The sequence below is a fragment of the Sapajus apella genome, unplaced genomic scaffold, assembly GCF_009761245.1.
Source record: "Sapajus apella isolate SASKATOON/1434 unplaced genomic scaffold, GSC_monkey_1.0 scaffold18, whole genome shotgun sequence".
NCBI lineage: Eukaryota > Metazoa > Chordata > Mammalia > Primates > Cebidae > Sapajus > Sapajus apella.
The window spans coordinates 28779659-28806758 of NW_022436958.1; the positions used below are offsets into that span (position 1 = coordinate 28779659).

General features: G+C 35.2%; 1 protein-coding gene across 3 annotated transcripts in view; it reads left to right on the plus strand.

The window, feature by feature from the left end:
* LOC116557101 (sodium channel protein type 2 subunit alpha) overlaps nt 1-26423 on the plus strand; it is a 148378-nt gene extending 121955 nt beyond the window's left edge. For all 3 annotated transcript variants that reach the window (XM_032286592.1, XM_032286594.1, XM_032286593.1), the window contains exons 19-27: nt 1036-1190; nt 3935-4108; nt 7362-7484; nt 8746-9027; nt 11638-11691; nt 14699-14836; nt 15195-15299; nt 21117-21387; nt 23004-26423. In XM_032286592.1, the coding sequence (XP_032142483.1) occupies nt 1036-1190; nt 3935-4108; nt 7362-7484; nt 8746-9027; nt 11638-11691; nt 14699-14836; nt 15195-15299; nt 21117-21387; nt 23004-24199 (2498 nt within the window). In that variant the 3' untranslated portion in view covers nt 24200-26423. The remainder of the gene's footprint in view (nt 1-1035; nt 1191-3934; nt 4109-7361; nt 7485-8745; nt 9028-11637; nt 11692-14698; nt 14837-15194; nt 15300-21116; nt 21388-23003) is intronic.
* Nucleotides 26424-27100: the final 677 nt, after the last annotated feature.

Here is a 27100-nt window from a genome sequence, read left to right on the forward strand (position 1 = left end):
AAGCTGAGAAATTAAAGTTTACCAAAAAACTCTCATAGTACTTTGTTTTATGATATTTGTTTCTTTTGGTAACTATAGAATTGTAGGCAAATTGCCCCAACTTAAAATGTACATTCTTTGAGAGCAAGGCTATGTTTTACATGTTATAGTATTATAATTTGTTCTATGCAATTTTTTGACAATAGCACATACTCAGTAAGTACTCGTTGAAGAGCCTTTGATCTAGCAATCCACAAATTATACAAAGGTGTTTATTAGATTATTATTGATAATGACCAGATTTAAAGCAAACTAAGTATTTAATAGTAGTGGAATAGGGCTGGGCACGGTGGCTCATGCCTGTAATCCCTGCACTTTGGGACTCTGGGAGGCCGAGGCAGGCGGATCACTTGAGGTCAGGAGCTCAAGACCACCTGGGCCAACATGGTGAGACCGCCATCTCTATTAAAAATATAAAAATTGGCCGGGCATAGTGGCATAAGCCTGTAATCGCAGCTACTTGGGAGGTTGAGGCAGGCAATTTGCTTGAACCCAGGAGATGGAGGCTGTAGTGAGCCGAGATTATGCCATTGCACTTCAGCCCGGATGACAGAATGAGACTCTCCCTCAAAACAAAACAAAACAAACAAACAAACAAAAAAAACAAAACCATGAACTAATCATAATTCAAATATATAAAATATTCATATAGAGTGGAATTACACTCATAGGATAAGGACAGGATGGGAATATCAACTTTTGGTAAGTTTATTTTCCTTTTGGTTCTTCTATTTTTTTTTAATATATATTGTGTTTTAAAATGCAGTGTAATCCATTATAGTAGTGCTGTAAACATAAAAATAAATATTTATTAAACAAATGATTAAGAAGCCATATAAATGATTTTAAGATAGCTTCTGCAAGTGGAAGCTATCTTAAAAATTAAAGTTATTTGCAATGTATTATCAGGCAATAATGTAGATAAATCTCCCACCAACACAAATATACCTAATCAAAGACTAATTTTTTTCTTTATTTTTTTCCTGTGTATTTTAGACTGTGTACGGAAGTTCAAGTGTTGTCAGATAAGCATAGAAGAAGGCAAAGGGAAACTCTGGTGGAATTTGAGGAAAACATGCTATAAGATAGTGGAGCACAATTGGTTCGAAACCTTCATTGTCTTTATGATTCTGCTGAGCAGTGGGGCTCTGGTAAGTAATGCATGATCCACTCCTTCACCTTTCACCTGAAATCTTTTCCCTTTCCCTTCAATCAACTCATATTGCCCACTTTTAAATTAAGGTGTTTGTAAGAATGAGAAGAAATACATGTGATGTGTTTAGCACAGTATGAGAGGCTCAGTGAACAGCAACTTTTATTACTCTGGAGTAGCCCTCAGGTGGAACCAAATTCAGATCATTATGGTTTCTTGAAATGTTTAAATAAGGATCTTTCCGACTTTTAGTCATCGGAGGCAGTTCTTATTAAGACTGTCTATGCAGATATGATGTAAGATTATCAGTTAAGTATCAAACTAAGCACAATATTTCCCTGACCTCTTTGTGGGTGAACTTGGGTGTGTGGGCACCAGCAGGAGTAAACTCCACTCACTCCCTGCTTCACCTCTCGCAGGAGGTGAAGCGTAGGTGAGTGGGTGCAGGAACCAGTGTGAGCACTTTTGGGCACTGGCAAGAGTGAAGTCCATACCCACCCCGCGGCAGCATCTAGGGGAGGGTGCCCTCAATCCTTGAAGCCCCAGAGGAAGTGTTACAGTGCCCTTGTAGCTTTGCCATCCTTGGATGGCTTAAGTGTTAACAGTTCAGTGGAGGGTCAGTGTGACAGCCTTTGTACCTACATTCGTGATGCCCAGGTTATTTGTCCGGCATCCAGGAGGAATGAGGTTTCATGAAGGACTTGAAGATGGTAAATGTGGGAGATTTTATTGCCAGTGAAAGTGGCTCACAGAGGAAAGGGGAGCTGAAAGGGTGGGGAACAGGAAGGTAGTCTTTCCCTGGAGTCTGGCCATCCCCAGCTAGACTCCTCCAAAGCCATGCCATCAAGCTGTCCCTCTGATGCCAAGCCCCTTTTCTCTGATGTCCAACTCAAGTCTCTGATGTCCAGCTGCTCCTCCTGTCTGCCAGTTGAGTTCTGGGGTTATATACGGTTTATAAAGGATGGGGGGCAGGGTACACCATGAGTGGTTTTGGAAAAGGCAACATTTGATTGGGAAAACAGGGATATATGTTCTCACTTTGGGCGACGGCTCCAGGATTGAAGGTGGGGCCCTCACCAGGTACAGACCTCTTCTGCCCAGAGTTTCTCTGCCTCCCATTTCTGTCAGAGCTGCTTAAAATAAACTCCATGCTGCAGGGAACTCCTTTGTCTTCTTCACACTGATTCACTCTTCCAACCACAGTGAATGATAAGACTAACTTAATTGCTGACTAGCAGAAAAGTGATGGCTTTACAAACTTATGTCTGATTTCATTCAAAGAAATGATTAATTGGATCAAAATATTGATTAAAATGATATGACCTGTTTTCTTAATTGGTGATACAAATGTGGTTGCATTCCTTTTACTGTTTCAATTTCATTAATCACCGGAGTGTTCAGTGAGTTGATTTCATTAGGACAATTACTGCACTGGATGTGGAGGCCTTTAAGCCAAATTCTGTATCCTGCCATATATTCAGTTTAAAGAGGATCAGCCATGCTTTATTTTCTTTCTTTTTCTTTTTTTTTTTTTTTTTTTTGAGACAGCGTCTTGCTATAGCCCAGGCTGGAGTACAGTGGCATTATCTCGACTCACCTCCACCTCTTGGGTTCACCTCATTCTGGCGCCTTAACCTCCCAGGTAGCTGGGGTTACAGGTGTGAGCCATCACATCTGGCTAATTTTTGTATTTTTAGTAGAGACTGGGTTTTGCCATGTTGGCCAGGCTGGTCTTGAACTCCTGGCCTCAAGAGACCTGTACACCTGGGCTCTCAAAGTGCTGGAACTACAGGTGTGAGGCACTGTGCCTTGCCAGTCATGCTTTGTGAAGCCAAGTAAAGAGAGAACTATGAAGTCTCATCGGTGACTAGTATCTTTGCTGTGGGAGCTTTTTGTTCTCAGTTACACCCAGTCATTTCTCACCAAATTGCATAAACATGCTGGCACAGCGACTGGCTCCTGAGGGGTTTACAGCTTCAGCTGTAAGCAGAGTGCAGAAACCCTTAGGTCTTTGTATGGAGCTCTGGTTACAAGCCTTGATTCCTGTTATCTAAAACAGAAAATGTTCCTTTGTCTTTAATCCAGGCTGCCAGGTTTTCCTGATAATTTTTCCAATAAGAAGATTAAGTTAGATAAGTATTATTTTCATTACAGAAGCTTCCGGAGTTCCTGCAAATGAGTTCCCCAGCCTTTCTCAAGGGCTCTGCAAAATTTTGTCAAAGGGAATTTCCAAACGTACACCCTCCTACACACATACACATACAGACACACACACACACACACACACACACACACACACACACACACACAGAGAGATGATGAGAAAGTGAGAGATGACAATCCTTTTCCTTTTCCATACTTGAGGGACCTCCCTGCTTTATAACTGCATTACTAGAGGGTACATTCCATTGAGTCTGCACTGAATGAGGCCAATCTATTCCCAGATGTTCAGCTGCCTCCTGATCTAGAGAGAAGCAGCTAGCAGTCTCTCAAAAATTTTAAGCTCTTTGGGGTTACACTGAGACCAAAATTTAAAAATTACTGAAACCCTTTGTTGATTGAAATGCCCACTCAATAGTCAGTTATGATCAGATAATGATAAAGTAAAATTCAGCCATGGCAAACATTAAATCTTGAAGCCTTAGGCCCCTGACAAGAGTTTGCATCATTTCCTTTTTTAGGAAGACATCAATTAGAAACTGTTTCTGATCATAAAATTTAATAGAATTTTTTGACTTACAGGCCTTTGAAGATATATACATTGAGCAGCGAAAAACCATTAAAACCATGTTAGAATATGCTGACAAGGTTTTCACTTACATATTCATCCTGGAAATGCTGCTAAAGTGGGTTGCATATGGTTTTCAAGTGTATTTTACCAATGCCTGGTGCTGGCTCGACTTCCTGATTGTTGATGTGAGTATGCTGCACTTTGCTGTTTCATTTGTTGGCATATAGGTACTAGGTCCAGCAATGGTGCCTGACCAGAGTAGGCACTCAGTAACACTGTGTCATTCCAAATGTAAACTGTGTTTCTCGTTTCACAGTGAGAGGATGCCCCAAAACATTTTTTGCCAATTTAAATACACATATATTCATTGATAAAAGTCAAATGCCATCATACCATACTAATTCATTTAGTTTCAAATTAATTTTGAAATCTCAAGTTATGCCAAATAAAATATGAATTTAGAAATTTTGCTTTTTGCACTCTCACATTTCACAAAATAACTGTATTTAAATTTTTCACAGGCATCTTTGACATCTGTATCTTTGTCATCACTAGAGCCTATTAAGAAATTTAGGGTACACAGATGGATCATTAATTACAAAGAAATTTGAAAGCTCAAAAAGCAAGAGACACCACTTGATTTATATGATAGTAGAAGCAAATTGGCTATTGACCAAGTATTCAAAAGTTTTATTTAAGTACATTGGTGTTGAAATAAAATAAGATAGCATATCGAAATATAAGAGGATTTTTAAATAATTGAATATAAGGCAAATCTGCTATTAAATATAACATACAAATGTTACATGCAGAATTACATTAACAGTCTTCTGGAAATAAAGGAAGAAAATAAATAATATTTAAAACTACATGTGTCTGGACATTACAAACAATAGAAAAGTTACCAAAACTATAACCATTTTTTTATTTGTATAATGGGATTATGCATGATACTATTTTTTCCTCTATTTTCTGTAAGTGCTTATAATAGGTTGGCAAATCTATAAAAAATCTGATATTTAATATGTCTATTTAAAGATAAAAGTATGAAGTCAACACCACTTGAATATAAACTCTTAAGAGAAATCTAGTTGTCCTGCCCCTAATGATCATATTACCCAAAGTACTCTGATATTTACCTTTTTAGATTTAAGAAAACTGTTATGATAGTATATTAAACTGTTAAATACTTTGCTTTAAGTCAAATAAGCTTATTACTCATCTATTTCATTATGAAACATACAAATATAAATAAGTCATTGTTCTAGTCCTGCAGAAGCTTACAGTTTAAAAGTGAGGACAAGGCCGGGCGCGGTGGCTCAAGCCTGTAATCCCAGCACTTTGGGAGGCCGAGGCAGGTGGATCATGAGGTCAAGAGATCGAGACCATCCTGGTCAACACGGTGAAACCCCGTCTCTACTAAAAATTCAAAAAATTAGCTGGGCATGGTGGTGCGTGCCTGTAATCCCAGCTACTCAGGAGGCTGAGGCAGGAGAATTGCCTGAACCCTGGAGGTGGAGGTTGCGGTGAGCCGAGATCGCGCCATTGCACTCCAGCCTGGGTAACTTGAGTGAAACTCCTCTCAAAAAAAAAAAAAAAAAAAAAAAAAAAAAAAAAAAAGTGAGGACAGATGTGTAGACAGTAAATTGATACCTGCGTTAGAAGTGCCACCTCTTTACTTGAGGCAGCTGAAAAGGCTTCAAGAAAGAAGTGGAATGTGAGCTGGAACTTGAAAGATGAGAATACCAGCAGGCACAGCTGAGGGAGGAACACTGATTCCTTAAAACATTGGCACATGACATGCAGGGTGGGTTGCAGAAACAAGTAGATAGGGTGAGGCAAGCCTTTGTGATGGGATGATAAGATAAGAAAGATAACTTTGAGAAGAGTTTGAAGAAACTGACATGCCATCCAAAGAAATTTAGACTTAGGATTTAATAAAGAGGAAGCTATTGAAGAATTACATATAGGAAGTGACAAGACCCAGGCTTGTTCTTTTAGGGAGAGAAGTTAGGTGGAGGTGTGAATAATAAAAAGAGGATTATTTAGAGATCAAAACACCAATGAGGAGATTGCTGCAATGCCCTAGAAAGAGAAGGCATACATTTATCTGCTTTTTCACATTTAGCTACACAGGTCACATAAAATTGAACATTTTACAACCTCTTTTAATAACCCAGTAAATACTACCCCATTCAGAATATTTTCCTATGTCTAACTTTTATCTTTTATCCTTTAACTTATGCTCATCTCTTTTTGGTTCTGTCTTCAGAGAAGGTAAAGTACTACAGGTGCTTATGTCTTAAATACAGAAAAGCTTCACAAGTAATGATAATTCAGGAACTATTTTTCAATTATCTGTGAAGAGGGGACTTACAAAGCCTAAGAGTTTGGATTTTAAGGGAACTGTATGAACGATGTAAGACAAAATTTTATAGCCCATTTTTTTCTGTATTCAAGAGGCTTCACTTTAAAATTGCATGTGCAAAATTATTTTGAATAAGTTGTTTTTTATAACAACTATGTGCTTATTTTCCTTAAAAATTATATTTTTCAAATATATATTAACATCCTCTTAAATTATTTATTTTTATTTATCTGCCTTTGAAATTCAATTGTACTTTAGAACAAAATATCTTTACTTAGCTTATATTGTTTTAATATTTTTCTATATGTATTCAAAGGAAATTGGACACATGCATGTACCCATGACAGTTTTTCTTTTCCTTTTAAGCTAAGACTTTAAAACTTTTATCAGCTACATTAGTTATCTGTATGAATAACTAAAGAAAACATTGAATTTTCTAATTTGTTATAATAAAATCTCAACTTTTTTATTCACTAATTTTGTCTGACCTAATTAATGATATTATGCCCTTCACGCTGAAATTTACAAAAAGTCAGAGCTGCTTTTCAGAGGCCTAGACCTTTTTAAATGTATCCATGTTCATATTCACCAGTGGTTTGTATAGTTTACTTGTGTGCCAAATGTTACTTTCTCTTTCGGGACTGCTCAGTATGATTAGAAATGACACAGAAATAAGTTTTACAGATATGTAGAGGGAGATCACATTTCTCTCTCCCCCTTTTTTTTTTTTACTTTAAATTTTTTAAAAATGTTTCTTACCAAGAATCTTGAAAAAAAAAACACACACACACACACACACACACACATTATAAAAAAGGACTTCTTTTTTAATAAGCGTTCACAGACTAGGATCATTAGCCTCACCCTAGTAACCTGTAGAAATGCAAATTCTTAGGCCTCTCCTAAACTTACTAAACAGATTCTGCTATTGGTGTTTTTAACAAGACTCCTGGGTGATTTAGAAACTCATGAAAAGTTTGAGAATTACTGATTCATTACATAAATCAAGGTTGAACTGTGTAGACATTTTTGGGTATAAATAAGAAAATTGTGTTGCTTTTTCTGTATAGGTCTCATTGGTTAGCTTAACTGCAAATGCCTTGGGTTACTCAGAACTTGGTGCCATCAAATCCCTCAGAACACTAAGAGCTCTGAGGCCACTGAGAGCCTTGTCACGGTTTGAAGGAATGAGGGTAAGACTGAATGCCTTAGAATTTGTCAAAATTATTATTGAGAGCAGACTGACACTTTGTACCATAGAAATGTCAAATTTATGGAGAATTTGTGCCTTACACATTCATACTGACATAATCAATCAAAAATAATATTTAGCAGATGCCCATAATACTTGGCACTGTTTGAGTCACTCACAGAGTATAATGCCAGAAGGACTGTTTCTAATTAGCTAGATTTTCACTTGGTGGAAAATCTCTATAGTTATGCTGCTGATTTGAATCAAGATTATTTATGTTCACTCCATTTGTAAATGTGCAGGAAATCCTACTCACTGTAGTTTAAACCTACCAAATCATTACTCATAATTTTTTCACGGCTCCATTAGGATACACTTTGAGCCTTTTGATGTTTGAATCAGGCCTTTTAGTTCTTAAACACAGGCTGAGATGGCTAACAAGTAGGTCAATTGGAAATCTAACGCTCATTTAGAAGAGTGGTACAAAAGAACAGAGGAGTTTGTGCTGACATTTGTCATTTCCTGAGGCACAAAACCTGAGACCACATACCCTCACCACCAAAAAAATGATGATGCCCTGTCTCAGTGGTTTTAGCTGGTTCAAAGGGGATTTTTAGAAAACGATACTTTTTGTGATATTTGCAAGTAATTACTTAGATTTCATCTGCATTTTACAAACACAACAAGAGATGAATGGTGTGTGTAGATGTGTGTGCCTGTATACGCATGTTTACATAGAAAAGAGTTATTAGCTGTTAAATTCTTATTTTACCAATTTGAAATGACAGTTTTTGCAGTAGAAGGCTTAATAAACAAAGGTATCAAGCTTTCAGTACCAGAATACTTTTTATATTTTCTATGTGGAATTCGATCCCAAGTGTTCTCTTTTACTGTCAAATTTTGGATAGCAAATTGTATGGTTTGTATGATTTTTTAAAGCGATGTTCACTTCTATATTCATGTCACTATTTGTACTCTTAATTGTTTTTGGCATTTAGTGTTAGTTCCATCCTTTGAGTAATTTGCTACATGTATATTATTACCTCTTGAGAAAACATTCTCCAGTATAAAATTTGTTTTATACTCTTCTGAATTATAATTTTAAAATTCTTAGTTGAGGCTACCAGAGTCTAGTTTCTAACCAATATTCAACTTTGAAAGATGTATTTTTTAATCATTTGGCTGTTTTTTAATACCGTTTAAAAATAAGCAAATATTTGTTGTTGGCTTTTCATTTATTGTTCCTTCTCATTCTGTGCCAGGTTGTTGTAAATGCTCTTTTAGGAGCCATTCCGTCTATCATGAACGTGCTTCTAGTTTGTCTGATCTTTTGGCTCATATTCAGTATAATGGGAGTGAATCTCTTTGCTGGCAAGTTTTACCATTGTATTAACTATACCACTGGAGAGATGTTTGATGTAAGCGTGGTCAACAACTACAGTGAGTGCAAAGCTCTCATTGAAAGCAATCAAACTGCCAGGTGGAAAAATGTGAAAGTAAACTTTGATAACGTGGGACTTGGATATCTATCTCTACTTCAAGTAGTAAGTAACCACTTTATTATTTTTTGTGATGTGTAATTAAAATGAGTCTAAAGTTCTTCTTCCTTGTCATGAGGTATCTACCTTACACCTGTTAGAATGGCTGTGATCAAACAAGTAAATGACAAAACATGTTGGCAAGAACGTGAAGAAAAGGGAACCCTTGTACATTGTTGGCAGGAGTACAAATTTGTATAGCCTTTATGGATAACAGTATGGAGGTTCCTCAAAAAACTAAAAATAGAACTACCGTATGATCTAGCATTCCCATTACTGGGTATACATCCAAAAGAAATGAAATCAGCATGTCAAAGAGATGTCTGCACTCTCATGTTCACTGCAGCAGTATTCACAGTAGCCAAAATATGGGAAAAAAAACTAATTGTCCATCAACAGATAAATGGATAAAGAAAATTGTGTGTAAATATGTAGATATATATCTATATATAAAATGTTTACATAGTTCTATATACACACATACAGACATACAGTTTATATGTGTATATCTAGATATAGATACACACACATATCATGTATGTCTATATGTATGTGTGTATACAGAAGTAGTCAGGGAAGAGGAAGAGCCTACAGCACTAAGAAACTGAGAAAATTTATAAGATTTTTGTTTTCAAGATTACTATGTCCACATAACAGAAAACGTATTTCAAAAAGTAAATGTACTTGAATGTATTTGTTTTCAGATTAGGAAACTGCTTCTTTTTATACAGTAATTGCCTCAAAATAGCATATTCAACAACATTAAAAAGATTTTCAAGAATAAGCCCTCATGACTGATGATTGGTAAAATCATTTAAAAATTTATCGGATTATATGTGTATGTGTGTGTGTGTGTGTGTGTGTGTATGTGACACACACACATACTATAGACATATACAATGAAATACTATTTAACCTTAAAAGAAGAAAGGGATCTTGTTCTTTTATACAACATAGATTCACCTGGAGGACATTATATTAAGTGAAATAAGCCAGGCACAGAAAGATAAATAGCACATGATGTCAATTATATATGAAATCTAAAAAAATCAAACTCATAGAAGCAGAAAGCAGAAAGGCAATCACCAGGGGCTGGAGGTGGGGAATGATGGGAGATGTTGGTCAAAGGATACAAAATTCAGTTCCTCAGGAGGAATACATTGTGCAGAGCTATTGTACAACATGGTGACTATAGTTAATAATAATGTATTATGTACTTGAAAATTTCTGAGAGAGTAGATATTATGTTTTCTCATCACAAAAAATATGTATGTAAAGTGATATATATGTTGCTTAGCTTGAGTTAGCCATTCCACAATATGCATATATTTGAAAACATCATTTTGTACAACATAAATATAATCATTTTTAATTTGTCAATTAAAAATGAATATGTTTTTGAAAAGCAAAACACAAATGCATATACTTTTTAGGAACTCTATATAGATTCAGCAAAACTATGTAAAATGATATAATATTATACAATAATAAAATTCTTCTTCCTTAGTGTTTGCAAATTCTTCCTTAGGCCCATCTACCTAGATTCTTCCTCACCGTGAACTACCTTTTCTGCACCATGTTGCAAACATGATGACTCCACAAACTTTATTGTCTCCCCAACTATGCATTTGGTAGCATAGCACAAAGTCCTTTGTTTCTGGGAGTTTTATCTTGGCACTCATTTTCCTCCCTTCCTACCCTGAGGAAAGAAGTGGTGGCCCCAAGCGAGGTTGAAAAGGTGTGTATGTGTGGAGACAGAGAAAGAGAGAGAAAGAGACACTTTTGGATAGAAAAATTGCTCCCTTACCAATGAAAACCTTCCAGTTAAGACTATTGTGTCTGCTATGCACTCATAATAATTCATTCAGCTGTTCAACTGACTGCAGTATTTCATACCCACTAGCTTCTGGACACAATCCGCCTACATAATCCTCAATACTATAAAAATAGTCAGGAAAGGGGCAGAGTCTGCCGCACTAAGAAACTAAAAAAACAAAATGTATAAGACTTTTGTTTTCAAGATCGCTATGTACACGTAGCAGAAAGTAAATATTTAACAATGTAAATGCAGTTGAATATATTGCTTTCAGATTAGGAAACTGCTGCCTCTTATAGAGTAATCATGTCAAAACAGTATGTTCAATAATATTAAGATTTTCAAGAATTAAGCTGTCATGATTGGTGATTGGTAATAATCATTTGGAAAAGAATAAGTAAAGAAAGCAGTTAAGATAAATAATGCAGCATACTTTTGAACTTGTCTCATGCTGATACTATATACAAGAAATCCTTTCTTCAAATTTCATGATATATTTTATATAACCACATCATAGCCAAAGATTGCTGATAGTGTTTTTATAATAGCATATTGTTACAGTAGATCATTATTTAATTATAAATATTAAATATGCATATAAAGATGTAATAAAAAAAGATGAAGTATTTTCAATGCATATCATAAAACATTGCCCAAAAAGTAAATATTAATTTCAAGCTTATTTATATACCTATATTTGAATATAGATCAAGTAGAACCTTGATCAATTATTCCTATTCAATTGATTTTCTAAAATTATAATTTTGGGAAAAAAGAAAATAATATGGCTTTTCTTACAGGCCACATTTAAGGGATGGATGGATATTATGTATGCAGCTGTTGACTCACGAAATGTAAGTCTAGTTAGAGGGAAATTTTTTAATTTTATCAAATGTATATTTCTACAGTATTGTAATTTAGTGATATTGTCAATAAAATAGTGTGATTAATTTATAAAACATATCTGTATTATAAAAATAAAATGTTTAATCATATTATTTCTTTCAAAATTATTACAGGATGATTTTCTCTAATCACTGTGTATCTTTTAAGATACCTTTTCTAGTATTTAGCAAGGCACCTGACACAAAACTTTATTGGACTTATTTTCAAAATCAGACATTTTACTTTTGGCTCTGATAGTCCTGGCCATTTGTGCATTAGAAGTTCGCCCAGGCAATATTTTTCATCTGTAATAGATGTCTTCCAGCTTTTGATCTTCCTTATGATAGGAAGAATATAACTGATAATAGGACAAAAGTAAACAAACAACTTGGTGTTTCTCTTGGGAAAGTGAGACTCAGTGGTGGAAGGGAGGGACTTTCCTAATCTACCTTATACACACCAGTACTTTGAATTTTTTCCTACAATTGTCATTCATCTCTCACTATTTAATGAGGAATGAAGTCACATTTTGGAAAAAGGAGATTGATTTGTGGTACACCAAAGCATGATAATAAAGTTCAAAATGCTATTTTCCTTGCACCAGCAGCTAGCTTTCTGAGTGAAGAATTCCTGAGGTGTTTTTTTTTTTTTTTCACTTCATAAAATCAGAGAGGGAGCAAGAAAGTGTGAAAAGCCCTGCATTTTATCTCTGTAAGTGGTATCAGGAATTCAAGTTATGAGTTTTTTCTAAATATAATAATAATGTGTTGTTTATCACTACTCACTATGCCAAGGACTTTCTCACATTATCCCATTTAGTCCTAAATAACAACCTTATTGTATAGGTGATACTAACTCTATTTTACCACTGAAGCAAAGAGGCTTAATGCGTTAAGTGGTAAAATAGTTGAACCCAGACCACAAATAATGGCTCATACCCACTTTCCACAGTAGTTTCTCACCTTTTTGATTAATTAATTCAAAGCTCTGTCCATCTTCCTTATCAATAGCTTATATGACATGAAACATTTTCAGTTTCTTCTTTAATACCTTAACAGACCTTTTCTGCTACAAAACTCTTGGACATTACAAAAGATGAAATCCAATTGGGCACTACATTTATGAAAAATTGCTGGCTTTTACTTTAATTAGTAAATTACATCAGATAAATGCAAATTTAAACCAAAATGAGACAGTATCTACACACCTACCAGATTGGCAGTACTAAAAAGTCTGACAATGTCAAGTTTTACCAAGGGTAAACAGCAATAAGAATGCTGATACAATGCTGGTAGGAAAAAAATTAGACAAATAATCTCTTAAAAACAGCTGGGTATGATCACATTATTTGAGAAAGTTAAAGATGTTTTTAATCTTGCAATTCCATTTTGAACAATGTGTCCTAAAGAAACTTATGTACATGTTTAGGATAATCTATGTACAAAATGAATATAACTTTTTTTGCACTAGCAAAAAACTGGGAGCAACTCAAAAATAGGAGAAATAGGCAAATAATTGAATACTACATAGTAATGGAAATGAATGAATACAGCCATATACAACCATGAGCCTTAAAAATATAACACTGAGTTAAAGAAACTAGACTTATACTATAATTGTATTTATATAAAGTTAAAAATTGACAAAACTAAGCTTATTGTTCAAGAATGCATACTGAGGTGTTAACTCGAAAGAAAAAGCAGGGACATAATTACCATAAAACTCAGGATAATGGTTACCTCTAACAGGGATGATGGGATTATGTTTGAGAAAGATACACCAAGGGTTTCTGAAGTCCTACCAATGACCTGGGTCATGGATTTCACTTATAAAATGTATTATATTTTGCATGTATATATTATGCAATTCCTGTATGTGTAGTCTTATAAAAGTTTTAAAACTATAATTGTACCTCACTGTTCACTAAACTCACATACATAAATAAAATCCCATCAAAGAATAAGTAGTTTTACAATATTTCTGATATTTTCCATTTTGCTCTATTTCATCAGAAAAAAAATTATGCTGCTCACAATCCTCTAAATTGATTTCATAACACAGTGGGTTATTACCTTCATCTAATATCATCAGTGACTGGTTAGCTGAGTTGATTAGAACAATGTCCTATGAGACCTGAACTAGAGCTTACAGCTAAAGCTCAAATCTACTATCAGACATATTTCTTTTTTCTTTTTTGTTTTTTTCAAAATTTTAAAGGCAGCTTTTTGACATTTTCTTTTTTTTATTTTCTTTTTCTCAAATTTTAAATGTCACACATATTTCTAATCAAAAGTGGGAAGACAAGAGAGAGTACCATTGTTACAGAAACAGTGCCTGCTGAATAGGATAAAGCAATAGACTCATTTTCAGAAAGGCAAGATCAACCTATATACCTACATGCAGACATACTACAACGGTTCTTGCCTATCTAAAGAAATGTATTATATCAAACCCTTACACTTAGAAATAACTACTGGCCAGGCACTGTTCTAAGCACATTTATATGTTAATATGACTACTCTTTACAACCACCCTATGAGGTTTAGGTTCTATTATTTTCATTTCACAGATGAGAAAACTGAGGCAGAGAAAGTAAATCTTCAAAGCTTTGACATAGAATAATGTGATGCTGACATCTCTTTTGTAAGAAGAGGAAATCTTTAATTTGCATGCTGTGTTGGGAACTTTGCTTACAAAGCAAAGTGCATTCATAATCAATAAATAGGCATTTATTGAATGACATTGTTTATAATCATTCAAACTTCTCTATGAGTTGTTTCATTTTCCCAGGTAATTAATAGCCTTGCAGGACTCTTCAATCAGCATGTGAGATTTGAAGGTTCATAAAATCTGTTTAATGTTTGGTTTCTGGTCATTCCTGAGACTAAAACATGCTTAGATAATTGAAAACTCACTGATATTCTTTGTATGCAGCAAGTGTTAGATATAATGGTTACAATTCTTCATATTTTTTAGGTAGAATTACAACCCAAGTATGAAGACAACCTATACATGTATCTTTATTTTGTCATCTTTATTATTTTTGGTTCATTCTTTACCTTGAACCTTTTCATTGGTGTCATCATAGATAACTTCAACCAACAGAAAAAAAAGATAAGTATATTAAAACTTCATCTTTGTTCTGAAATATGAACTAAATATGTCATACTGTTCCCTTTAGCCTCTGAAATGCAGTCACCACAAAAAGAATATAAAATTCAGAAATTATTTTGAGACATTTGATAATCGATGAGCTTTGAAGCAATAATTTAGATAGCATTTTTTTATGTTTTCAATATAGAAATATGACTAATATGGTATAATTTGTATATTGAATAAAGGTACCTCCATAAATACAGATATTAGCAACAATAGAATGAAATGTGGGAGCCAATTTTTGCACTATTACTAAGGTGGGTTTTATAGTCAGCAAAGAACACAATTTTAACAAGTTTTGCTTTCATTTCTTTACTTTGGAGGTCAAGACATTTTTATGACAGAAGAACAGAAGAAATACTACAATGCAATGAAAAAACTGGGTTCAAAGAAACCACAAAAACCCATACCTCGACCTGCTGTAAGAATAGCATACTTTCATTGCCAGTGAAAGCTATGTTACCTAACCCTTTCACAGCCAGAATTGCTAGAAACTAGTTATTTTTTGGATTTGTAACAGTTTTCTACCTTAACAATGTGACTAGCTAGCCTAAATAGTTTGAATATATATATATAATATGTATAAACTATATAATACATAACATTTTATATGCAAGCATATAAAATATATAGAAATAAAATTTGCTATACTTAGGTGCCAGTAGTATCAGACAAGCTGATGTCATTAAGAAGCTTCTAATAACGTACAGAAGAAAATACATACATACATACATAATGTGGAAACATTAAATGTTCTCAGAGTACACTGGAGACAGATTGGAATAACTGGTACATCACAGATTGGCCTCATTTTTTGTCCAACTCTGCAGTTAGAATGGAATCATTAATGAAACAAGTCACAGGTTTTGCTTATCTCTGATTAAACAACAACAACAAAAGGCAAACTTCATATTTTCCCCTACTATCCCACCCTTAAATGAGATGATGTCATTCTTTCTTGGACTTTTTATGGCTCTTCTAGTTATATATTTAGCAGTGATACTCTTCGTTCAGTTTGGCTGCTGAAGGGAATTGCTATCAGGAGAATCCCTAAGTTTTTCTATCACTCCTGAAGGACTGGCTCAGATATTAAGTCTCAGAGCATCTTCCCCAAGGTATACATGGTATAAAACACTTCGATGTTCCTCAGAAATCTTGATTTTATGAATTCATTGGTGACAATATAAAACTGACCATAATTAAGTGTTCAGTTGGTAAGTCGGCCAATAATTCAAAGAATGTGGATAACTATATTGGATCAAACATAAAATGTACATACAATTCGAACCTAGTCGTTGGGAAATAATACAATTTGAATGAATAGAGATAAAAGCAGACAACATTTACTATGTGAGAAAACATATACCACAAAGCCATATAGATAAATATATCAGTGGAGAATAGTGATGCATTTGACTTAGTGAGTAGTAGACACTGGTCTTCTGAGTTAGAGTCAACGTTACCATACGAGTCTGAGGAATTTGTTCTAATTAAGCAATACAAATGCAACATAGTTAACAGAACAGCCTAGTAATATGAAAAGAAAGCCTTTGAGAGTTTAACCTAGACACTGGTGTGGAGCGACGTCAGAGGCAAAGTAACCCTGGGACATGGACAAAAAGATAAACCTTTACAGATAAGATGAGTCCATAATCTGTGTCAGGCCAAAAGGACTGGAACTATTCCAGGAACGGAGTTAGCCAATAAGAAGACTCAATTGGGATGAGGCAGCTGTGGAACATAGGAAAAGAGGAAGGATATGTAGGTAACAGAGAATCTAAAACAGAGGATATGTTGATAACAGATAATCTAAAACATAAACCAGTTGATGTTTTGTGAAACTGTTGGTTACACTATCATAAATTGGAGTCACATATAGGCACTGGGAAATACAGTGGTAGAGCCTATGAAATGTCCAGACTGAGATAAAGATTTTAGAGTTGTCAGAACAAAATTTAGTTGTGCTCTGAAGCACAGATTCATTTTTTAAAAATAATTAGAATAGGCCGGCGTGGTGGCTCACCCCTGTAATCCCAGCACTTTGGGAGGCTGAGGCAGGTAGATCACGAGGTCAATAGATTGAGACCATTCTGGCCAACATGGTGAAACCCTGCCTCTACTAAAAATACAAAAATTAACTGGGAGTGGTGGCACGCGCCTGTGGTCCCAGCTACTCGGGAGGCTGAGGTGGAAGAATCGCTTGAACCCAGGAGGCGGAGGTTACAGTGAGCCGAGATTGCGCCACTGCACTCCAGCCTGTCTACAAAAAAAGAACTCAGAAAAAAAAAAAAAAAAAAAAGAATAGAAAAAATAACAAAAATTCTCAGAATAAGGCCTTGCATACTTCACCAAGATATAGGAGGAGATAAATCAATGAAGGCATGTGATTGTATCTACATCAAATGACATGGATTTATCTGCATAGCAGTAGGGCTGCTTGGAAAAAGTTCAACACATTCAGCTAGAGTATTCAGTGACAATTTGGCAACCTAGGAAGTAACTGGTAAAATCCATTTATTTCTTCATTAACAATATGTACTGCAGAGCTTATAGCTTGCAGTGAACACAGAGAATGAAGTACTTAGACAGCTTCAGCTGAGCGGGGCTGGAGTTAGGTCTTCTGAAAAGAGTTTGCTTTAGCATCTGTTGCTAAGTATTTTTTGAAAGGGCTTATATAAACTACAAACATCAGCTAGGTCGCCATTTGAGGTGGGTGGCTGAGGCACTTGTAACTGCACAACACTTAAACTGCGTTCTCAGGAGGCTGTTTTCATCGTTCTTTGTCACACCACACACTCCACTCCTGTCCTGCTTTCAGGACCAAGGAGTTTCATTCCCATGCACAAATAACATACACACAGTGCCTCAGTATTTTTCCATGCTTTGACCTCGATTGCCTGGTACATAAGCTTGAATATGTTGCTGTGCACCTCCCACAATGTACTATGTATTATGCTAAGCATTTTGAGCTTAAATATTGAACACTATGGAGCCTAGTTAATGCAACAGGTAGTACTCAAATAGTCATGCCAAAAAAATGAAATAGCCCAGAAAAAAAGAATACATTCAGCTGTGAGAGCTGATTTGGGGGAGGGTGCTGATTAATCAGGGAAGTTAGAGAAGGTTTTATTAAAATAATATACTAACTGAGGATGGAAAAAGAATGAGAAACTATCAATAACCAGCGTGGGATGAGAAGAGCCCCATAGAAGGGGAAGGCGTATGTGAAGGTCCTTATGTAGGAGGGCTGGTGAGACTGGAGTACAGAAAGTCAAGGCTCATTTGGGACACGTTAAGAATAAGGAGGTTAGGATAAGCCCAAACTTTTCTGGGCCTTGGAGGCCACGTTCAAGAGGCTTACTGTTTTCATCCTAAGAGCAGTAAGAAACCATTGAAATGGACACAGTCAGTTTGGTCTTTGCGACGATCATTCAATCCGTTTGACAGAGACAGTGTAAATACATTATAGGCTTGTTTTGGAGCTATTTCAGAGATGGTAGGTAGCCTGAATTACAATGATGTGGAGATTAATAAAAGTGGATTTTGAGCTATCACCAGAGTGAAATTTAGAAGTTTGTCTATTAATTGATTATGAGAACTAAAGAAGGAACCAGCAAGAATGGCTCATGTCTTTCTGCTTTCCACTACTTGATGAACGCTGGTGTCCTGCAGGAAATGAAGAAGGGACATGAGTGGTGAGAAAATTGGAGATGCTAGTTTGCAGAATTTGGCAACCAAGGCAGAGTGAGAGAGTGAGAGGAAGGAGGAAGGGAGAGAAATGAAGACTATTTAGAAGAAGTAGCAAAGTAAAAGTTACTTAAGATTCAGAGATTAGCTTTAAAGCAAAGCAAAAGGAATTTTAGAGAGGAAAAGAATGAAGAGAGAGGGAATAATTATGGCATAAAAAAGCGCAAGACGTAGGGCAAGAACTTAGTGGTCTAGGGCAGATTTAGAAAGAAAACGGGGCTGAGTCCTCTAATGAGTTTGGAATAATATATGAAAAGAACATGGAAATAAAGATAATATGAAATGCAAAAGAAAATAGAGGAGTTTTGTTAAAATGTTTAACTTTAATGTAGTCAAAAAAATGGTAAAAATAGCAAGATAGTTGAAATTTCTGAGAAGTTGAGAGTCATCTTTGGAGCAAATGAAGGACAAGGGATTGCTAATTGCTAAATCTGAAGGGCCAAGATGAAGTTAGAGAACATAAATTTTTGGTGAATAAGGCCTTCAGAAGTATACAGCTTCTTCCAGCGTATTTGACACCCTAGGATTTAAATTGGAGACCAGACCTCAGAGACTTGGGATTGGAGTTGTACATTGAGGTGTCTGTCCCACTAGACAACTCTATGAGCAGATCATCCAAGGAGATTTTTATTGGTCCTGGTGATATTAAAATTAAGACCAAATTTCTTTTAAGGTATTTTGAACTTACTATATTCTAGGAGCCATATCCGAGAGAAAACTGACACTGTTCTGCTTTTGAGGGGCCTCAAAACAAGTGGAAGAGAAAGAAAACTAAAACTGAATAAGAACAAACCATTTTCAATACAACACCACTAATTTTATGAACAATGAAAGAAATCAGTTTCCTGAGAGCACTAAGTGCTTAATTCTCAAAACTGAGTTAAAATTCATGAGAGAGAGAGAAAGGGTGGGGGTTGTTTTAGACAAGTAGTAGACAGATCAACTATGTAAGATGATACAGTAGAACCTGCATGAGCTACTAAGAGTGGTAGGTAGGAAATATCAGAGGGTGGAAGTAAGGGGAACATGCCAGACTAGGAAAGGTAAACTACAGTAAATTGAGAATTAATAAGGAAGGGTTTGAACTACAACTAGGCACATTTATTAGGTTGAAGGAAGCCCTGAGAGGACAGCTCCTGCTGTAGTAATAGAATCTAGTCCAGCAGGCCAAATATGCACTCAGAGGAAAGATCAAAACAAAAGAGAACAAGTAGGGTTTGATGTCCAAAAATTGCAAATGGAAGTAATGGAAGCCTCCCTACAGAGAGAGGACAGAACACTAGGATGTAGAATCCAGGCCAGTAAAAGTATCAGGCTCTGGGGAAGCAAGACATTAAGTGTATAGGTAGCAGAGTATTAGTCATTCTAATTGAGAAGGTAGAGAAAGGCAGCCCAACAGATGTAAGTGAAGACCGGAGCCCTAGACTACCCGAGAAACAAAGCAGGCACGTGCAAAATGGAAGAAAACAGAAACCAGTGATCAGAACCGGTTTACAAGTTGGGGACTTAATTTCATAAGCAAGACATAGGGTAGTTAGTACTTGGAAATACCAAATAAACCAGAGCAAAGTTGAATATTTCCTTCGTGACTTTTTCAAAGACAATTTTATTCTTACAGAAGAGTTACCCATAATGAATAATGAATCTACACAGTGTCCTGTTATTTTAACTTCTTACACAACCATAGATCAGTTATCACAGCTAAGAAATTGGTATAATACCATTCAATAAAATACAGAACTTAGATTTCACCAATTTTTCCACTGATGCTTTTTTGTTGAATTATAATTTAAAACATATTTTAGCTGAACTTTAAAATGAAATTTATGATGCTGTAACTTTAGTGAGAGAATATAAAGTCAGAGACCAGACCAAAAATTTAAAAAGACAGACAAAAACCTCGAGAAGTATTTATTTATTTATTTGTTATTTAAAGTAAAATTAATACCCTCTCAACATACGGGATAAAAAAATTTATTATATGCCAAATATTTACTGTCTGTCATAACATGATGGTGTTCTGTTCACTGAGAACCTAATAGGTGAGTTTATAAAACCTGCTATCATTGTTAGTATAAATAAAACAAATACACTTGAATAGAGTTGGATATACAACCTACACAATTTTCTTCCAAGTATAAAACAAAAATAAAATATACTACTTTATTTAATAGAATAGAACATTGTAACAATGTTCCATTGCATTTGAGTCTCACGTAAGTGCCAAGAGGTAGCATTAAGAGATAAGATTTGAGATCTGACCTGGAGCTTCCCTATTTACACAACTTACCTGCTTTGTGACCTAAGGCAAGTTAACACAGCTCTCTAATCACTGGTTTTGCAAAGAATTTTTCTGTAAAATGTTGTTGTGGGGCTTATAGGTATGTTTTTATAAAAGCTACATTTTTATGTTGTTTTGTTAAAATCAGATGAATTGAATTACATATTTTTAAAAGTTTCTAAGGGGACTTTTACGTATGATTTGTTCCAGAACAAATTCCAAGGAATGGTCTTTGATTTTGTAACCAAACAAGTCTTTGATATCAGCATCATGATCCTCATCTGTCTTAACATGGTCACCATGATGGTGGAAACTGATGACCAGAGTCAAGAAATGACAAATATTCTGTACTGGATTAATCTGGTGTTCATTGTTCTGTTCACTGGAGAGTGTGTGCTGAAACTGATCTCTCTTCGTTACTACTATTTCACTATTGGATGGAATATTTTTGATTTTGTGGTGGTCATTCTCTCCATTGTAGGTAAGAAAAGGTGCTTTTATTCAATTAAGGAATATAGTAGTAAAAATATGTGTTTTAAAACTTTAGAGGTGTTTTTCACCAATCTTTCTCGTTCATCCCAGACTTCCAAATAAAAATCAATAGTCCATTTTTTTTTAGTTTGCCATATCTCTAATTGCATGCTGTGCATGAAATGATGAATGAAATAAAAGGAATTTATATGTCAGCTTTTAATTACTCTCATTGAATGTTTTTATCTAATCTCATTCATTCTCATCTCCGAAGATGATAACTCCAACTTTGACAGAATACTCTTCTGTCCGATCATACTCCTGTGGTATTGACAGTTACCACCTTGAATAAACAATCGACCCACACACATATATACATAAATCATTTGAATTAGTCAGATAATTCATAACTATGACCTCTTAAATAACTGGAATAGTGTATATATGCAGTTATATATATAATCATGCACAAAAGTTTTATGTTATCTTTGGGTGCAGTTTTCTGTGGTTTGCAATATTTCTTTTTGGAAGCAGACATTTTGTTTGAAAATCTAAAACAGATTTGTTATTAGCAATGATTCATTAATGTTAGGATACATACATTAAGTGTTAGGAGTGCAAAAGGCTTATTGGGAAAAAATATATTTATATATTAAATGTGTATGTATAAGATACTAAATAAGGTGATGGAAGTAAATATAAGAAGATTTAAGAGAAGGTTTCTGCCTATTTGGGAAAGAGAACATTCACATGGAGGGAAAAATTGTGTAGCACTCTATTTAAACTACTTTCTTTAGTAGAATAGAACATTGTAACAATGTTCCATTGCATTTGATCCTCACATAAGTGCTATGAGGTGGCATTAAGAGGTAAGATTTGAGATCTGATCTGTAGCTTCTTTATTTACACCACTTACCTGCTCTATGACCAAGAAAGTTACCTCAGCCCTCTAATCATTGGTTTTGCAAAGAATTTTTCTGTAAAATGTTGTTGTGAGGATTAAAACAGATTATGTATATATATGCATTTAGCACTGTGCCTAGCATGAAGACTCAGTAAATGTTCAGTTTAACACAACAAGAAAAAGTTGATATTATCACCATTTACTGATGCATAAAAGCAAAAGCCAGGATTCAGTCCCAAGTATGTCTGTCTCCATAGCGTATGTTTTCTACTGTACATCACACTGCCTACTCCCAAATAAAATAGCATCACAACCTTCTCAGAAAGATAAGAACTCTCATATTTCTGATCCAAAATCATATGCCTTTAATTCTTACGCGAATACTAGAACTTGCATTTTGGATACATAAATCCATGTCTGTATTTGACTGCTATGTGCTTCATGAAGCCTTTAGACCTTCAGGGCTTGAGTCATATTTTTGATAGATGCTTTTCTTGAACTAGGAAAAATGGCCCTTACTTTCTTCATTTAATATAAATGTGTCAGTGTTATAACACCAAACATACAGTTTCATTTTGCTAAACAAATATTGCAGATTATTTTTCTATATACGTGTACCTAACTGTCCTGTTCACATTTCATAAAACTAATATAATTATGTAAACTTTCATTTGCTGCTATTAAGTATAACACTATTTTTGTTATTCATTGATTTTCTACAGGAATGTTTCTAGCTGAACTAATAGAAAAGTACTTTGTGTCACCTACCCTGTTCCGAGTGATCCGTCTTGCCCGGATTGGCCGAATCTTACGTCTGATCAAAGGAGCAAAGGGGATCCGCACGCTGCTCTTTGCTTTGATGATGTCCCTTCCCGCGTTGTTTAACATCGGTCTCCTGCTCTTCCTGGTCATGTTCATCTACGCCATCTTTGGAATGTCCAACTTTGCCTATGTTAAGAGGGAAGTTGGAATTGATGACATGTTCAATTTTGAGACCTTTGGCAACAGCATGATCTGCCTGTTCCAAATTACAACCTCTGCCGGCTGGGATGGATTGCTAGCCCCTATTCTTAATAGTGGGCCTCCAGACTGTGACCCTGAAAAAGATCACCCTGGAAGCTCGGTTAAGGGAGACTGTGGGAACCCATCTGTTGGGATTTTCTTTTTTGTCAGTTACATCATCATATCCTTCCTGGTTGTGGTGAACATGTATATTGCGGTCATCCTGGAGAACTTCAGTGTTGCTACTGAAGAAAGTGCAGAGCCCCTGAGTGAGGATGACTTTGAGATGTTCTATGAGGTTTGGGAGAAGTTTGATCCTGATGCAACCCAGTTTATAGAGTTCGCCAAGCTCTCTGATTTTGCAGATGCCCTGGATCCTCCTCTTCTCATAGCAAAACCCAACAAAGTCCAGCTCATTGCCATGGATCTGCCCATGGTCAGTGGTGACCGGATCCACTGCCTTGACATCTTATTTGCTTTTACAAAGCGTGTTTTGGGTGAGAGTGGAGAGATGGATGCCCTTCGAATACAGATGGAAGAGCGATTCATGGCATCAAACCCCTCCAAAGTCTCTTATGAGCCCATTACAACCACGTTGAAACGCAAACAAGAGGAGGTGTCTGCTATTATCATACAGAGGGCTTACAGACGCTACCTCTTGAAGCAAAAAGTTAAAAAGGTATCAAGTATATACAAGAAAGACAAAGGCAAAGAATGTGATGGAACACCTATTAAAGAAGATACACTGATTGATAAACTGAATGAAAATTCAACTCCAGAGAAAACTGATATGACGCCTTCTACCACTTCTCCACCCTCGTATGATAGTGTGACCAAACCGGAAAAAGAAAAATTTGAAAAAGACAAATCAGAAAAGGAAGACAAAGGGAAAGATATCAGGGAAAGTAAAAAGTAAAAAGAAACAAAGAATATTCCATTTTGTGATCAATTGTTTACAGCCTGTGATGGTGATGTATTTGTGTCAACAGGACTCCCACAGGACGTCTATGCCAAACTGACTGTTTTTACAAAAGTATATTTAAGGTCAGTGCCTATAACAAGACAGAGACCTCTGGTCAGCAAACTGGAACTCAATAAACTGGAGAAACAGTATCCACAGGAGGTTTCTATTTTCACAACCAGCTGACACTGCTGAAGAGCAGAGGCATCATGGCTACTCAGACCATAGGAACCCATTTAAAGGGGGGAGGGAAGTTAAATTTTTATGTAAATTCAACATGTGACACTTGATAATAGTAATTGTCACCACTGTTTATGTTTTAACTGCCACACCTGCCATATTTTTACAAAATGTGTGCTGTGAATTTATCACTTTTCTTTTTAATTCACAAGTTGTTTACTATTCTACGTGACTATTTTTGTACATGGGTTTGTGTTTGGGGAGAGGGACCAAAGGGAGGGAATTATACATTTCTCTATTGTATTGTATAACTGGATATATTTTAAATGGAGGCATGCTGCAATTCTCATTCACACATGAAAAAAATCACATCACAAAAGGAAAGAGTTTACTTCTTGTTTCAGGATGTTTTTAGATTTTTGAGGTGCTTAAATAGCTATTCATATTTTTAAGGTGTCTCATCCAGAAGAATTTTAATGTGCCTGTAAATGTTCCATAGAATCACAAGCATTAAAGAGTTGTTTTATTTTTACATAACCCATTAAATGTACATGTATATATGTATATATGTATATGTGCGTGTATATACATATATATGTATACACACACATGCACACGCAGAGATATACACATACCATTACATTGTCATTCACAGTCCCAGCAGCATGACTATAACATTTTTGATAAGTGTCCTTTGGCATAAAATAAAAATCCTATCAGTCCTTTCTAAGAAACCTGAATTGACCAAAAAACATCCCCACCACCACTTTATAAAGTTGATTCTGCTTTATCTTGCAGTATTGTTTAGCCATCTTCTGCTCTTGGTAAGATTGGCATAGTATATGTCAATTTTAAAAATAAAAGTCTGCTTTGTAAATAGTAATTTTACCCAGTGGTGCATGTTTGAGCAAACAAAACTGATGATTTAAGCACACTACTTATTGCATCAAATATGTACCACGATAAGTATAGTTTGCAAGCTTTCAACAGGTAATATGATGTGATTGGTTCCATTATAGTTTGAAGCTGTCACTGCTGCATGTTTATCTTGCCTATGCTGCTGTATCTTATTCCTTCCACTGTTCAGAAGTCTAATATGGGAAGCCATACGTCAGTGGTAAAGTGAAGCAAATTGTTCTACCAAGACCTCATTCTTCATGTCACTAAGCAATAGGTTGCAGCAAACAAGGAAGAGCTTCTTGCTTTTTATGCTTCCAACCTTAATTGAACACTCCATGATGAAAAGCCCAACTGTACACATACTCTGCAAGCTGCTTAAATCTGTTTAAAATATACGGCTAGAGTTTTCTAAGAAAATATAAATACTGTAAAAAGTTCATTTTATTTTATTTTTCAGCCTTTTGTACATAAAATGAGAAATTAAAAGTATCTTCAGGTGGATGTCACAGTCACTATTGTTACTTTCTGTTCCTAGCACTTTTAAATTGAAGCACTTCACAAAATAAGAAGCAAGGACTAGGATGCAGTGTAGGTTTCTGCTTTTTTATTAGTACTGTAAACTTGCACACATTTCAATGTGAAACAAATCTCAAACTGAGTTCAATGTTTATTTGCTTTCAATAGTAATGCCTTATCATTGAAAGAGGCTTAAAGAAAAAAAATCAGCTGATATTCTTGGCATTGCTTGAATCCAGTGTTTCCACCTAGTCTTTTTATTCAGTAATCATCAGTCTTTTCCAATGTTTGTTTACACAGATAGATCTTATTGACCCATATGGCACTAGAACTTTATCAGATATAATATGGGAACCCAGCGTTTTTTTCCCCTTCCACAAAACCAGGTAGTGAAGTTATATTACCAGTTACCGCAAAATACTTTGTGTTTCACAAGCAACAATAAATGTAGATTCTTTATACTAAAGCTATTGACTTGTAGTGTGTTGGTGAAATGCATGCAGGAAAATGCTATTACCATAAAGAACGGTAAACCACATTACAATCAAGCCAAAAGAATAAAGGTTTTGCTTTTGTTTTTGTATTTAATTGTTGTCTTTGTTTCTATCTTTGAAATGCCATTTAAAGGTGAATTTCTATCATGTAAAAATAATCTATCTGAAAAACAAATGTAAAGAACACACATTAATTATGATAATTCATCTTTAAATTTTTTCATGGAATGGAAATTAGTGAAGAAGAGTGTATTGGATATCTACTTTAATATTCGTCAAAAACCTAGATATGGCATCAGGTAGAGTAGTGGAAAGTTACAAAAATTAATAAAAAAATTGACTAACATTTTAAGTTGTGCATCTTTTCTCCTACCTGTCTACCTATTGTTCTTTTTCCCCCTCACTTTTCCATTTCAATTTCTTCCCTATGTATTCTTGATCTACTTTGCTTTATATCCTTCTATCTTTTCCTTGGGCTCTGAGTATTTTTCATCCAGCATATTCTCCTTGTTTCTTTTCTATTCACCAAATGTCTTGTTTATTACAGCCTATAAACTGCTTAGACTTAGATCTCTAAAACTTGCTGTCACTCTGTAAAGTGCACATAGTATTTCTGTATTTATTTCTACAATTTACAAAAATTATAAGAAACCTTAGACTGCAAATTTTCATAATATATAAACAAAATTCCCAAATGGCACAGATTTGGGTTTCTCATTTAATTACCAACAGTTTGGGAAATGTTTCTCAATTCTGAATGCATATT